Source organism: Sceloporus occidentalis, unplaced genomic scaffold, assembly GCF_023333645.1.
Source record: "Sceloporus occidentalis isolate IW3139 unplaced genomic scaffold, rSceOcc1.0.p SCAF_1, whole genome shotgun sequence".
In the NCBI taxonomy this organism is placed as follows: Eukaryota; Metazoa; Chordata; class Lepidosauria; order Squamata; family Phrynosomatidae; genus Sceloporus; species Sceloporus occidentalis.
Window position 1 is genome coordinate 159,390,073 of NW_028316981.1, and position 15,496 is coordinate 159,405,568.

The following is a 15,496-nucleotide window of genomic DNA, read 5'->3' on the forward strand; positions in this document are numbered from 1 at the left end:
CCTTTTCTTTCCCTGTTGCAAATTAAAGAGGAGCTGCTAGGTTTTCTATGGTAAGCCTCCAATGCCTCAGCATCCAACGCCCTACTCACCTTCTGATTGGGCACTGGCATTCTCTTGCTTCCATTGTTGAAACTTGAACTCGCTTTCCTATTGGCTTCTGGGAACGTCTAGAGCGCCCCAGCCAATCACAAACGAGCTCTACGATCTCGAAAGACCATATAAAAGGGTGGCACCTAACCTTGCTTCCATGATTACCTGCATTTTTCAGCACAGAAGCATTGCTGTTGTTGCTTGGTTGCTTTCACACTGCAGAAATAATCCGCTCTGATACAACTTTAAAATGCCATGACTGCATGCTATGAAATTCTGGAAGCTGGTTTGTTGTGGCACCCGACTGCAGTTCCCAGAATTCCATAGCATGGAGCCATGGCAGTCGCAGTGGTGTCAGACTGGATTATTTCTGCGGTGTAACCCTTTGAATTAAATGGGTTTACCTGTATTTTGGCCCAGCATTCAACCATGGATTTAGTGGGGACTTGGGCAAATCCAGGGTGGCCAGACATCCTCCTTTTGCAAGATATGTCCTACATTTCAACCTTCAGTCCAGGAGGAATTCCAAAATGTGCTCCATTATAAGCATGGCTAAGAAGCATGGATTTATGTTTATATTAGTGTGCTTAGCTTTAGTTTTGCAAAGTCCTACCTTTTTCTTGAATTTCCTATATTTTATGGTGCCTTGTCCTCCTTTGTGGTTAGGACATCTGTTCACCCTGGGCAAGCCAGTCAGATTCAGTGGAAAGAAAAGGCAAACTTGCAAGATCCTTTTGCATACTGTCCTTAGGCCTATTTAGTCCAGTACTGCCAACACTGACGGGCAGTGATGGCTGTCCAGGGTCTCAGGCAGGGTTCTTTCCTCATCCTGTCTGGAGACCTTCTAGGACTCCCTATTGATTTCTCATGCAGCCAGGGGAGACTGGGCATTTTCAGGGTAGCATGGTACAACTCATATGGGAAACATTAGCAGGATGTTGTCCTGTTGTCAGTGGACTTTATCACAAGTGAGGAATTTCTCTTAATTTCGAATGAAAAGAAAGTGGGGCCAGAATGCATTTATGTGAATTCGCTAGTTCAGCGAATTTACGTGAATGCAAATTGCGTTCGAAATGACTTCCCATTGCCCGAAAATGGCATGCCATTGCCTGAATTTGCATGTGGTAGTGTATCACACAATAACGTGAAACCCCATGATTGCGTTCGGACTGACTTCCCATTGCCCGAAATTGCATGTGGTAGTCAGTCTATCATGCAATAACATTAAAGCCCATGATTGCGTTCGGATTGCCGTTGGATTATACTTCCAATTTCCCTTGTCTGATAACATCCAGTGTTGAAGATCAATTGCCAGCCCAATCAGCTTCTGTATAGTGGGTGGGATTTTGTTCTTTGCCTCAGGCAGCAATATAGCATAGCTGTGACAACTGTGGTGTCCTGTTTTGCTGATGTTTTTAACCTCAGTTCCTGCAGTTTTGCCTGTGGTTACCACTGAGTTGACTCAACTCAGTGGTAAGCACAGGTAAAATTGGAGGAAATGGGTTTATGAGTCAACTCACTGTTTATGAACTCATTTTCTGGCCAGGTGCAGAAAAAATATTTTATTTTATTTTGTTCTCCACAATATTAGTTGCAGGCAGATTGGATTTAAGACCTAACAAGGAACTTCTTCACTTCTTCCTTGTTAGTCATCTTCATTGTCACTGTCTTCTTCACTGTCACCATAGTCATTGTCCTCAAACTCTGACTCAGAGTCAAGCTCCTCTAGTTCATAATGTTGTGGAAGTGTATAATAGCGTTGCGTTGGAGAGGAATGGATGATCTTGGTCATCTTGTCCCAGCTGGATGTAGTGTGCTCTGGCCTTCCTTGATTCAGGATCCAAAGAAAGGTATAGATGGCTAGACTCACAAGGATCAAGGGAGTTAAAAACCCACTGATAGCACCCCTGGTCACTGGGGAGATCCATGCAAAAAGGCTCCGATCATATGGAGGCAATGGCTTCCTCTGTACCAGAAGTTCTAGCTCTTCCAGTTTCCTAAGCTTTCGCTTCCTCTCAGCATCTTCTCTCGCATGCCGTGGTCGGCCTTGCCTGCTTGTCTTCTGCTTCTCACCCATCTTTATCTCATTCTCATCCAGGAGCAGGGAAGACGTCAGGTGCTTGACCGTCTCATGATATTCCTCAACATTCTTCTTGATCTCCAAGTTCTTGTCTTGGTTAAGGTTCTTGCCCAGCTCGATTGAGACATCAGAGCGTCCGATGTCCTGGAGAGCTCGTGACAGGCGGTCCCAATACATTGTGTCTCCTTCTGTCAGCAGCCAACGGTTGAGGGCCTCCTTGCATTGGTCTGTGCTGATGATGTCTCGTCGCCTACGAGCTCCAATGGGGTTCTTCTCTTCTGAGAGCCACTCTAGCTCTTCTTTCACATCCTCCTCAGGCCCAAGGAGTTTTGTGGTGAACATTTGGCATTCTTCTGGGGACAGGAGCTCTGAGATGCGGCTCATCATATGGATACCGATGTCGTCAGCCACTGTGTCATCACTTAAGGCAGGGGCCACCAGCAATAAAATGATGACCCTTACTATAGACAGCATCTGGAAGATTCCGGAAACCTGAGTGGAGAGAGAAGGAGGAACCCTAAAAGGAGAAAGGAAGAGGAAGGGGCAATGGATTGGGACATTTCCTCTTGTCTAATTATACACAAGGCACTTATCCCCAGGTTAGGGCAATACTTCAGCCCTGAAACCCCTTCTCAGGAATTAATTCTGGAACATGGGGAGTGAGAATAAAGAAAAGAGGCTCTCTCGGCCTGAGCAGAGTGTCATTCCCTTGCCATTAAGTTACCTGCTTGTCCTCCTTCAGTAATGGCCAAGTGAAATGGTGTCACTTCTGGGAAAACAGCATTAAAAAGTAGATGGCACTCATGGGCACTGAAGTGATGCATTCAAAGAAACTTCTGTTGTGTGGGCGTGTCTAGAAGATACTGCTAGATACTGTTATCCAAAAAGAGTTTCTGCACTTTTGTTGAGAAAATCACTGTGGAGGGTTAGGGGTATGAAGACTTGAGTGAAATCTTCATTCAAGTCATGAACATCAGTTGGTGACATTGGATTTGTCTCTCAAGCCTAGCCTTACCTCCCAGGCCTGTAAGTTCAAGGAGAAGGCCAAGAAGCTGTGTTGGTCTCTTTGGAGTAAAGGTGTGTTTGTCTTTTAAGCCAAGGTAAATGAAGCTCCTGTCATACCAGGCCAGAAATAACTTTTACAAGGGACATATTTTGAACTAAGATTACCAACAAACATTTATAGAAGGGCTCCTCTGTCTTTTACAGCTGTCTGATGTATAGACATTCATTCTATGCAGCTTTTCCCCTAAATGGACCTACATATCAGGAAAAGCTTCCTGGGTTAAATTTCTACACATCAGACACCTGGTAACATGTACTGCATAGGAGCCCTGTCTCTCCAAACCTGGCAACCATAAGTGGAAATGAATAGGAGATATCCATTATATCCTGTCAATGTAGATGTAAAGGACACATGCTTGATTGTAGTTTGATTGTGATATAATGACTCTTAAGCAGCATTCCTTTACAACAGGTGTGATACCTTTCAAACAAAGAGGATTTAATTCTCCTCTTTCTAAATTGTAACCCGCCCGGATCCCCCTGGGAGAGGCGGGCTATAAATAATAATAATAATAATAATAATAATAATAATAATGATTATTACTATAAAAATCTGTGAGCTAGTGTCATCCACAAAATCCCCCCCACACACACACACACAGAGTCTGCTCTAGGCTGGTGGAGTAAACAAATATGGAGAAAACATAATGGAAATTATCAATATATATTCCAGTTCCTAAGAAAGGGGACATAATGAATTATAATAACCATCTGACTATTGCATTGATCTCTCATGAAAGCAAAGCAATACTCAGAATTTTACAAGGAAAGCTTTCATCATACATAGAGCTAGAAATGCCACATGTCCAAGCTAGGTTCAGAAAAGGAAGAAGCACTAGAGACCATATTGTAAATGCATATTTAGTATATTAAAAAAGTTTCATAAGAAAATCAACGGGCTGTTACAGACTGCCAAAATAAAGCTGCTTCGGGTCTCTTTGGAGGTATGCTATTTAAATGATGTATGCATCCTAAGAATCCGGAAACTGCACCAAAGCTGCACTCCAGTGCTTAGGAATGGAGTGTGGCTTTGGTGCGACCTCCGGACTCTTAGGACCCATGCATCATTTAAATAGCATATCTCCAGAGAGACCCGAAGCAGCTTTATTTTGGCAGTCTGTAACAGGCCAACATGTACTTTCTAGATTATAGCAAAGCTTTTCACTGTCTCAGTGGTGTCAATGGGGGGTGCGGACTGCAGTGGGTAACACTCCAGAAGAGGGGTGACATCCAGTCCCCCACTCTTCCTTGCCACAGCCCGGGTTTCTGCAGAAGAGAATGGGACCTCGGCAAGGAGCCAGGCTGGCTCCTTGCCACAGCTCCGTTCTCCTCTGAGAAGAACTGGGCTGTGGCAAGGAAGAGTGGGGGATTTTGTGCGCTGGGTTTGGCTGAGACTTCCCCCCCACTACCTCCTTGTGGAAGCCCTGCCCCTGCCCTGCCAGGAAGCTCCATCCCCCACACCGGGTGACACCAGGGGCAGGGGTGTCACTGCAGTGTAGATCATGAGAAATTGTGGGCCAGTCTAAAAGAAATACGTGTGCCACAACATCTCATTGTCCTGATGCACAGTCTAGAGGCCATTATCAGGATACATTATGACAAAACAGAATGGTTTCCTGTTGACAAAAGGGTCAAACAAGCCTGCATTTTATTACCTCATGATACAATGGAAAGCAGCATTAGACCCAGATGAAGTAGGTCTGAAAACTGGGGAAAGAACATCAATGATTTAAGATATGCAGGAGACACAGTATTACCTGCAGAAAATAGCAAAGACAAATGTCTACTGATGAAAGTTAAGGAAGAATGTGCAAATGCAGAGCTACAGTTGAATATTCAGAAGACAATAATGACCACAGATGATTGACATAACTTTAAAGTGAGTAACCAAGACATTGAACTAGTTAAAGATTTTCTGTATCTTGGCTCAGTTAGTAATCAAAATGGAGATTGTAGTCAAAACATCAGAAGAAGACTAAGGGGCCATACAGATAGGTCAAAATAAAGTTGCTTCGAATCACTTTGGAGGTATACTGTTTAAATGACACACACACCTTAAGAGCCAGAAGCTGCGCCAAAGCTGCACTCCAGTCCTTAGGACTGGAGTGTGGCTTTGGCACGACTTCTGGCCTCTTAGGATTCATGCATCATTTAAACAGCATACCTCAAAAGTGACCCGAAGCAGCTTTATTTTGGCCTGTCTGTATGGGCTCTAAGACTTGGAAAGGTAGTCATGAAGGAACTAGATAAGATCCTCAAATGGAAAGATTTATAATTAAACATCCAACTCAGAATCATCCAGACCATAGTATTTCCAATTTCTATGCGTGGTTAAATCTGGACACTCAAGAAAGCTAACAGGGAGAAAACTCATTTGATATGTTGTGCTATGAATACCATGGACTGCTATGATGAATACCATGGACAAATGAATGGGCCTTAAAGCAAATCAAGCCTGAACTTTTCCTAGAAGCCAAGGCATGTTACAGACCGCCCCTTTGGGGCGGCCTGTAGGCACTCCTTTCCCCACCAGATCAGGGCCTCAGCTGCCAGAACGGCAGCCTCTGGGGCCCCGATCTACCTCTTTCCAGGCTGTGGGGAAGTGGCAAAAGGCTGCTTCCCCGCGGCCTGGAAAGGAGTTTCCTTGGGGCTTCAAGCCCCAAGGACACCCGGTGGCGGCGGGGAGGAGGAGAAAGGGGCCGCTCGGCCCCTTTCTCCCTTGCGTCGCTGGCGCAGCCGTCTAAAGGCTGCACCAGCTACGCAAATCGCGGAAGGAGCTCCGTTTCGGAGCTCCTTCTAGCGCCGCGGAAAGGGCGCTCTATGCGACCTCACGTGGCGCAAAGACATCACATCCGCGCCGCCCCATTTGGAGGCAGCACGTTCATGACGTCGTAATGGTGCCCCCCGTGTGGAACGGGCGCCGCCATTTTGTACATCCTGGGGACGTATTAGGGTTAGGTACATGCGTAAGGCACGCACTTTCCCTAACCCTAGTACGTCCCTAGGAAGTACTTTACGCCCGTCTGTAACGGGCCTAAGATTACTAAACTGAGGCTGTCCTACTTTGGCCATATCATGAGATTATGTGACTCAGTGGAAAATAAGATAATACTTAGCATAGTGGAGGGCAGTAGGAAAAGAGGGAGACTACACTACCAGAGGATAGATTCAATCAAGAAACCATGGCCCTGAGTTTGCAATACCTGAGCAGTTGAGGGACAGGAATCTTGAAGATCTCTTATTCATAGACAAAGTTGATTTGATGGGAAATAACAGCAACAAGTTGATGGCTGTCCCAATGGCCTTTTGAGGTATTGGTGTGTGTGTGTGTGTGTGTGTGTGTGTGTGTGCGTGCGCGCACGCGCTATGCCTGCCTCCTGGACCAGCCTTTCAGCCTGTGTGATCTTACAGGTGAATGAGAAACTGCTCACATGCGGGGATGCCAGATGCCACTTTATCCCAGTGTGTGAAGGCTGATATAATGTCCCAACAGCATGCTGGCCTTCGTCTCATCCTTTAGTTTTTATTCAGTAATAGAATATACAGCTATTAAGAAGACTGAGGTTTATACTCCATTATTTTTTTTTTCTCAGCTACAGAAAAAAAAAATCATGGAAAGCTTGTAACATAAAATCCCAGGCCCAGTTCTTTGCACTTTCTGTAGGGTTGGAAAGATCTCTGTCCAAAATCCTGGAGCACCATTGCTGGAGCTAGATCAACCAGTCAGTGGTCTTCCTGTAGTTCCAATCATTTTCTGATTGTAAAACTGCCTGTGGTGTAGTGGTTAGAGTTACAGACTAGCAATTGGGAGAACCAGGTTGTTGTCCCCACTGGGCCATCAAAATCACAGATCACCCAGTCACTCATTCTCTCTCATAGGCTGATCTCATAGGATGAGGGCTGTTGGAAAGATAAAAGGAGCGGGGCCTTGTATGCTACCTTGGGTTCACTACAGGAAATGTGAGATATAATTAACAATAGCTGTCAATATGAGTAGGAACATGAAAGAAAGTAGCAGACTTTTCAACATTAGAGTTTCTATAGCCACACTACAGAAATAATCCAGTTTGAGACTGCTTTGGGTCAGTACTAGGGAAATTGTAGTTTATTGTGGCACCAGAGCTCTTTGACAGATAAAGCAAAATGTCTCACAAAACTACAGTTCTCAGAGTTCCTTAGCATTGAGCCAGAGCAATTAAAGGGGTCTCAGACTGGATTATTTCTGCAGTGTGTTTTGGACCTAAGAGATGTTTCTAGGGACCTGAAGTGAAATTCAAATGAAAGCACCTAGTTGGGCATGCATGTGCCACCAAGACTGGAGTTCTCTACAGAATGCGATGCCCACAACAGATTGTCTCTCAGTGCATACTCCTCAACACTGACTCTGTATCGAAGAAGACTGGAAATCGTGTAGCGTTCCCATTCTTATTCAAGCACCAACTCACAGCAGACCTAAGCAGTATTGGTAATGGTGAGGGATGCTGGGAGTTACAGTCCAACAACACTGAGATGGTCGCACGCTTCCTGCACCTGACACAGAAGTTTGTAAAATTCGGGGTTTTTTTCCAGGTTTTTCCCCTCACATGGTGATAAGGCTCTTGACTTTTAAGTTAGTGTGGCAGAGGGATCTTTTAAATGGGGTGCATCTTGCTTTTATGAGAGTCAACGTGGCATAGTGGTTTAGGTGTTGGACTAGGATTCTGGGAGACCAGGGTTCGAATCCCAGCTCATCCACAGAAACCCACTGGGTGACCTTGGGCAAGTCACACACTCTCTGCCTCAGAGGAAGCTAATGGCAAACCCCCCTGAATAAATCTTGCCCGTGATATGTTCACTGTAAGTCAGAAACTACTTGAAAGCATACAACAACAATCATGCTTTCATATTTTCAGTACAATTGAATATGTTATTAATTGTTATAATTCAGTATTTTTAACAGAATTGCTTAATTTTTAAAAACTTTTGTGTAAAATAAGTTTTTAGTGTGCTTTGCTTTTTAATTGATGTAAGCTGCGCATGGAAGAAAGGTAGGAGAGAAAGAAAGAGAAAGAGAAAGTGATGATTCAATCCAGAGGGAGGTATGGATATTAAAGAACCTTGTTTTGGTGATAAATATTGAACATTACCTGATTTGACTCCTGGACAGAAGCACTTTTCTTGCCCATCTGTCTTCACAGTTTAGAACATTTCTAACTGACAACCACCTTGACTCTCTGATGTCACAAGAGAGATGGCAGGCAGGGGTGGAGGTGAGTTCCATGCCATGCAGGGCAATCAAGGAGTGGAATTCTTCCTATCCTTTCCCTTGCCAAGAGCAAATAGCAATAGCAAGCCCATTTCTATACCACTTATCAGTGAACTAGCACTCCCTAAGTGGTTTATAATGCATAAGCCAATTGGCCCCAACAAACTGAGTACTCATTTTACCGACTTATGGATGGCTGGAAGGCTGAATAGACCTTGGAGCCCTCCTCTAGGACTGAACATACAACATTGTGGTTGCAGTACCAGCATTTAACTACTGCACTCCAACATCACTTCCTAAGCTTCCAGTAACAGGGAGGCTGCTGTAAGAGGCAGAGGAGCAGGGAAGATGTAGTTTATTGCTAGAGAACCTCCTTTGCAAACAGATGAACAACCTCAGTCCCTGGCATCTCAAGGCAGCATCTTGTGGCCAGTGGCTTCCCAAGTCCATTTTTCTTATATTGGAGAGGGACCAAGAAAGCACTCCTTAAAACAGCATAAATCAAAACATCAGTGGATTTTGCCCCTGAAGTGTGGCGGTGCATTCCTCTGACTTGTTTCGGTGGCTCTATGTCGTGTTTGGGAGAGGGACTGGCCCCTAGACTCACTGAAATTGCCCACTGCTTCAGCAAGGTTTATGCTGTCCAGTCAGTGCAGATTAAACTGAACCTCAACGTCTGACTTAGTGTAGGGCAGCTTATTCTCTTCCTTAACTAGCAGGGCTGTGGAGTCTGTATGCCAAACCGACTCTGACACCTGTATTTTTCCACTGTCTGACTCCTCCTCCTTCATAAACAGCAAATAAATGTTAATTAGTACAGGGTGAGTCTCCCTTAACCAGAACTGCAAAATCTAAAATACAGTACTCCAAAAACCCAAACTTTTTTCTTGGTTGACTGAGATAGTGACACCTTTGTTTTCTGACAATTCTATGTACACAAACTTCCTTTCTTGCACAAAAATATTGTATAAAATTACTTCCAGGCTATGTATATAAGGTTTGTATGAAATATAAATGAATTTTGTGTTTAAACTTGAGTCCAGTCTCCAAGATATCTCATTATGGATGTATATGCTAATACAGGTGTTCTGAAATCCTCCCAAAATCCAAAACACTTAAGGTCACAAGTGTTTCACTTAAAGGAGACTCAACCTGTAATAACAAATTTACTGTAGTACAATGGTAGCATGGGCCATTGCATCAACACGATATGAGAGTTACCAGGCTATTTAGATGGGTAGAACATAAATATATATTTGATTTGGAAATTTCTGAACAAGACAAGGTTTCTAAATTTCTAGGAAAGTACATATGCAACCAAGTAGATATTTAATAAGTTTTCATTTTGAAGTCTTAGTTGGTGCATTTCTAATGATTACCTTCCAAATTGCTTCTGACTCTGACTCTCCAGCCCTGTTAAGTGATCATCCATCCCTCCCAACACAGAAATAGAAGGATGATGGCCTGCCTTTTTACATTTTCAGTAATTTTGTATTGATCACCAGGTGGCAGCACTGCCTCACAATTATTATTTAAAAAAAAAAAACCCTAGCTAGAATAGCAAATAACCTTCATTCCAATGCAAGGATCTCAGGGGCCATTATTACATCCAAGGTAATAGCACTGGAGCTATTCATTGTTAACCGACTCAGAAAGGAACAAGTTGATAGTTTTATGCCTAACAAAATGGAGGACAAAAAGCAGGAATGCTCATTCCAACACCCAACCCCAAAAGATGCTCTGGGCCATTGGGTAATTTCTGACTATTGCAAGAATTTGGAAAGCCTGCATGGTTGCAGCATTTAGGAGGTTGGACTGAATTTGGAAAATCTGGGTTCAGGTTCCCACAGAGCTATGAAATAAACTGGGTGACTGAGAGCAAGTCCCCACTCTGCCTGAACTACCTTGTAGGATTGCTCTGAGGATAAAGTGGGAGAGGAGAGTTGTTTTGAGCTCATTGGGATGGTATAAACGTTAACTGAAATGCAGCATGGTTTGAGGGTTAGACTGGGACACTGGGAGACCAGGTTTTGAATACTCCTCAGGCATGGAAGTCCACTGGCTGACCTTGGGCAAAGCATACTCTCTCAGCTTCAGAGGAGGGCAAAAGTAAACCTGCTCTGAACAAATCTCGACCAGAAAAATCCCTTGATAGGTGTGCCTTAGTGTCGCTATAAATCAGAAATGACTTGAAGGCACACAACAACAACAAAGGTTAACTATCAGAGGCTGCTGTCATGCTGCAGAATTAATGCAGTTTGACACCGCTTTATCTGTCATGGTTCCATTCTATCAAATCCTGGGATTTTTAGTTTGTTGTGGCACCAGAGCTCTCTGAGAGAGAAGGCTAAAAGTCTAACAAAGCTGTATATCCCCTAATTCCATAGCATTGAGCCCTGGCAGTTGAAGCAGTGTCAAACTGCATTAATTCAGCAGTGTAGATACAGCCAGAGAAGTTAAAGCATTCATAATATAGGGTTAAGAGATGAGAAAAGTTTAGTTTGTTGAACTGCAGTATATTGTGTCTATCATAGAATCATATGACTGTTAGCTTCGGCTGATATGCCAGCTGCGCTCTTTCCTGGAAGTAAAGGACCTAGAAACTGTAGTTCATGCACTGATAACTTCATGACTTGATTTCTGTAATGCACTCTACATGGGGTTACCCTTGTGCCTAGTCCGGAAACTTCAACTAGTGCAAAATATGGCAGCCAGGCTGGTCTCCAGAAAAACTAGGAGTGACTGAATACCACCTGTTCTAAAATGTCTTCACTGGCTGCCTACCAGCTTCTGGGAACAGTACAGGGTGTTGGTTATCACCTTTAAAGCCCTATATGGCTTGGGTCCAACCTATTTGAGGGATTGCCTACTTCCATATAATCTGCCCCGCACTCTCAGGTCATCTGGGAGGAACCTATTGTAGCCTTTAAAAACCAGATTAACTGCTACTTCCCAGAGAGCCTTCTCTGCAATTGCTCCCAGACTATGGAACGGCCTGTCGGACGAGATCCATCAAATTGCCAGCTTAGACAGCTTCAGAAAAGCTGTTAAGACGGATCTCTTCCGGCAGGCCTTTCCTGAATAGAAGTGCCCAGCCACAGAATGATTGCCCCTCACATCATGTATTAGCCCACCACTCTGCCCTTGTTATATTTTTTATTATTATACTTTTTTATATTAATAGATATTTAAATCTTTAATTTTAATTGTATTATGTTTAATTCTGTTTTAAGGGGGGATCTGAGATATAATACTGAATGTGGATATTTTAATGTGTTGTGAGCTGCTTTGATTGTCTCGCCACAGAAAAGCAGGATAAAAATAAAGGTCTTTTTATTTATTATAGAGTTGGAAGAGATTTTAAGGGCCATCTAGTCCAACCCCTTGCCATGCAGGAGCTCACAATCAAAGCACTCCTAACAGATGGTCATCCAGCTTCTGTTTAAAGACCTTCAAAGAAGGAGACTCCACCATCCTCTGAAGGAATGTGTTCGACTATTGAACACCCGGTACTGTCCGACAGTTCCTCCTAATGTTTAGGTGGAATCTCTTTTCCTGTAGCTTGCATCCAGTGCTCTGGGTCCTATTCTCTGGAGCAGCAGAAAACAAGCTTGCTCCAGCCTCAATATGACATCCTTTCAAATATTTAAACAAGGCTATCATATCACCCCTTAACTGTCTCTTCTCCAGGCTAACCATACCCAGCTCCCTAGGTCTCTCCTCATAGGGCATGGTTTCCAGACCTTTCACCATTTTAGTCGTTAAACATTTTGTTGTGAAAAGAACATAGAATCATAGAATCATAGAATCATAGTTGGAAGAGACCGCAAGGGCCATCCAGTCCAACCCCCTGCCATGCAGGAAATCCAGATCAAAACATCCCCAACAGATGGCCATCCAGCCTCCGTTTGAAGACCTCCAAGGAGGGAGATTCCACTACACTCAGAGGAAGTGTGTTCCACTGTCGAACAGCCCTTACTGTCAGGAAGTTCCTCCTAATGTTGAGGTGGAATCTCTTTTCCTGCAGCTTGCATCCATTGATCTGGGTCTTAGTCTCTGGAGCAGCAGAAAATAAGCTTGCTCCCTCCTCAATATGACATCCCTTCAAATATTTAAACAGGGCTATCATATCACCTCTTAACCTTCTTTTCTTTAGGCTAAACATACCCAGCTCCCTAAGGCGTTCCTCATAGGGCTTGGTTTCCAGACCCTGCACCATTTTAGTCGCCCTCCTTTGGACACGCTCCAGTTTCTCAATATCCTTTTTGAATTGTGGCGCCCAGAACTGGACACAATATTCCAGGTGGGGCCTGACCAGAGCAGAATATAGTGGCACTATTACTTTCCTTGATCTAGACACTATACTTCTATTGATGCAGCCTAAAATTGCATTGGCTTTGTTAGCTGCCGCATCGCACTGTTGACTCATGTTCAGTTTGTGGTCTACTTGGACTCCTAGATCCCTTTCGCATGTTGTCTCCTTAAGCCAGGTGTCCCCCATCCTATATCTGTGCATTTCATTTTTTCGCCCTAAGTGCAGTACCTTACATTTCTCCCTGTTGAAGTTCATTCTGTTAGCTGTGGCCCAGCTTTCTAGTCTATTCAGGTCATTTTGAATTTTGATCCTGTCCTCTGGAGTATTAGCTATTCCTCCTAATTTGGTGTCATCTGCAAATTTGATAAGTATTCCCCCAATTTTTTCCAGAACCAGAACTAGTAGGAGTTAAAATAAAGAATACTAATTAGTACATTCCACAAGCACTTTCCCCATTTCACCTCATACAGTTTCTCCTTTGAGAAACAGAAAGAGAATATCTGTTCTCTCAACCAAAGGGTTTGTTGCTTTGGTATGCACATCTGGTAAATGGCAGTGTTCCCCAAGCTGGCAACCTCCATGTATCAGAGGAACTCTTCAGGGTCATACTGTCCAGGTATGATGGAATTTGTAGTACAGCACTCCAGGAGAGGTTGTTTCAAGTGAAGGGATGTTGCCCAAAAATCAAGGCATAATTGCATGGGTGTGGCAAAAAAGAAATGGTGGCAACAACCCCTCCCATCTCCAAATGGACTCTGCCCTTGTAGTTTGCACCCATAAAAATGGGCTTCTTTCTCTTTTTCATCAGTTATATCTAAATCCAAGGGGCTGGTTACTGCTAGGGTGAGAAATAGCCATAGAATTGTTTGGGGTGGTATTTTTATACAGAGAGCCAGTGTGCTGTACTGCGCATTGGACTCTAACTGTGGAAACCAGGGCTTGATTCTCTGCTCAGCCATGGAAACTCACTTGGTGATTCTGAGCGATCCATGCATTCTCAGCCCCATAAAACCCTGTGATATGTTTGCCTTAGAATCACCATAGGTCAGGAAAGACTTGTAAGCACAAAACAATAACAAATTTGTATATATTGCCTATTTTAGCTGCATGAAAGTGGATAAGAGTCAAAGCTCAGCCATGCCTTTGGAAGAGGACAGCATCAATATTTTGGCCTTTCCAGGCTCCCCATCTTTGTACATAGGTGCATGTTTTTTCTCCTTAAAGTGCAACTTTCACTGTCTGCCTGCTGTGGTTTTTAACAGTTTATGTTTCTTACCCCTTCCTAATAATGACCAGGGGGTAAACGTTTTTAGATATGTGTCTGCTACATGGAGAACCTCCATACAACTTCCTATAGGAGAAAAGGCTTCTTGTAAACCCAACAGAGGGGCCATTAGAGATGCACAGTGGTCTCATTGTTCCTGCTTAGGAACACCCGCCACCCCATTCCTGAAGAAGCAGAAGTGCTGGTTGTGGAATGAAAATAAATAATCCACACTTTGTGATTGAGCAAAGAGGCCCACGGAGGGCACTGCTCACTCCTTCAGTTTAATTCACAGCTTCCAAAGGACAGGAAAACAGCCCATGCTTCAAGTTGGGCTAAAGATGTTTTAAAATTTTATATAACTGAGCTGCCACTCAATTTATTTGGCCAGGCCTCTCCCCACTCTTCTTCCTGGACACTGATCTTCAGCATGTATTTACTTGGGCTGCATCCACACTGCAGAAATAATCTGGTTTGACCCCACTTTTAACTGCCATGGTTAAATGCTATGGTATTCTGGGAACTGTAGTTTTACAAACTACAATTTCCAGAATTCCATAGCACTGTACCATGGAAGTTAAAAGTGGAGTCAAACTGGATTATTTCTGCAATGTGGATACACTGCTAAAAAAAACCTTGCAGCCAAGCAAAGTTCATGCCTTTCTGGGCTGTGCTGCAGCCTGCTTTGCAGCTTGGATGGTGTGGGGATAAACAACAGGCCTCTCCTTCAAGAACTGCAATTTTTCCACATCTGGCTTTCATTGGCTGCAACATCAGGCCATAAATGAATCTCCTCAAGCTGGCAAATGGCGTTTTAATTATCACAAACTCATAACTGGGCCATTCTTACAGGCTTCCTCAATATGGAAGCACAAATTTATTATGGCATTCATAAATGTGTCTCCTTGTGTCACTGACAGACTGAATGTCCAAAATGTCATGGGACTGGATGGCATGAAAGCAGCAGTCTCCATTCTGGTGTTCCCCTGCTGTCTTGGGACTCAAACTGTCACTATTCTCAGCAAACATAGCCATGGCCATGATGGGAATTGTAATCCAACAGCAGTGGGACACCAAGTTGGAGAAGGCTGTTTAGATATACCCAGTAACAGTAATAGCATGGAAGGAAACAGCAGGATACTGGAGTGTAGCTTGTATAGTTGTTGGTGGTAGGGATGTATTCTTGAATTCCTCTCCCCCATCCCCTAAACTGCACATACTTAATATTTAAACTGCACAGCAGGCTAGTTTAGTGTAATACATGACAAGGATCCTTTAAACAGTGCAACTAAACTGAGGAGCGGGGTGGAAAGAATAGCTGGGATCAAGATTCCCTTTGATTGGTATCTTAGGAAATGTTGGACCACAACTCCCATAATCGCCTGGAAGTTAGGTTCCAGTGCATCTAGAGGCACCATATCAGGTAAGGCTTATTCT

At 43.7% G+C, this 15,496-nt stretch overlaps 1 protein-coding gene across 1 annotated transcript; it reads right to left on the reverse strand.

The window, feature by feature from the left end:
* Positions 1-1,731: 1,731 nt before the first annotated feature.
* LOC149322514 (transmembrane and death domain protein 1-like) lies at positions 1,732-8,397 on the reverse strand. Its single transcript, XM_089508326.1, has 2 exons — positions 8,362-8,397; positions 1,732-2,687 (listed from the first exon to the last, which is right to left on the reverse strand). The coding sequence occupies exon 2, from the start codon at positions 2,642-2,644 to the stop codon at positions 1,736-1,738; it is 909 nt and encodes a 302-aa protein (XP_089364452.1). The 5' UTR covers positions 2,645-2,687; positions 8,362-8,397; the 3' UTR covers positions 1,732-1,735.
* Between the last annotated feature and the right edge of the window lie 7,099 nt (positions 8,398-15,496).

Excerpts from the sequence above, each read along its gene's own strand:
- LOC149322514 (XM_089508326.1), bottom strand. The coding sequence starts at position 2,644 with ATGCTGTCTATAGTAAGGGTCATCATTTTATTGCTGGTGGCCCCTGCC.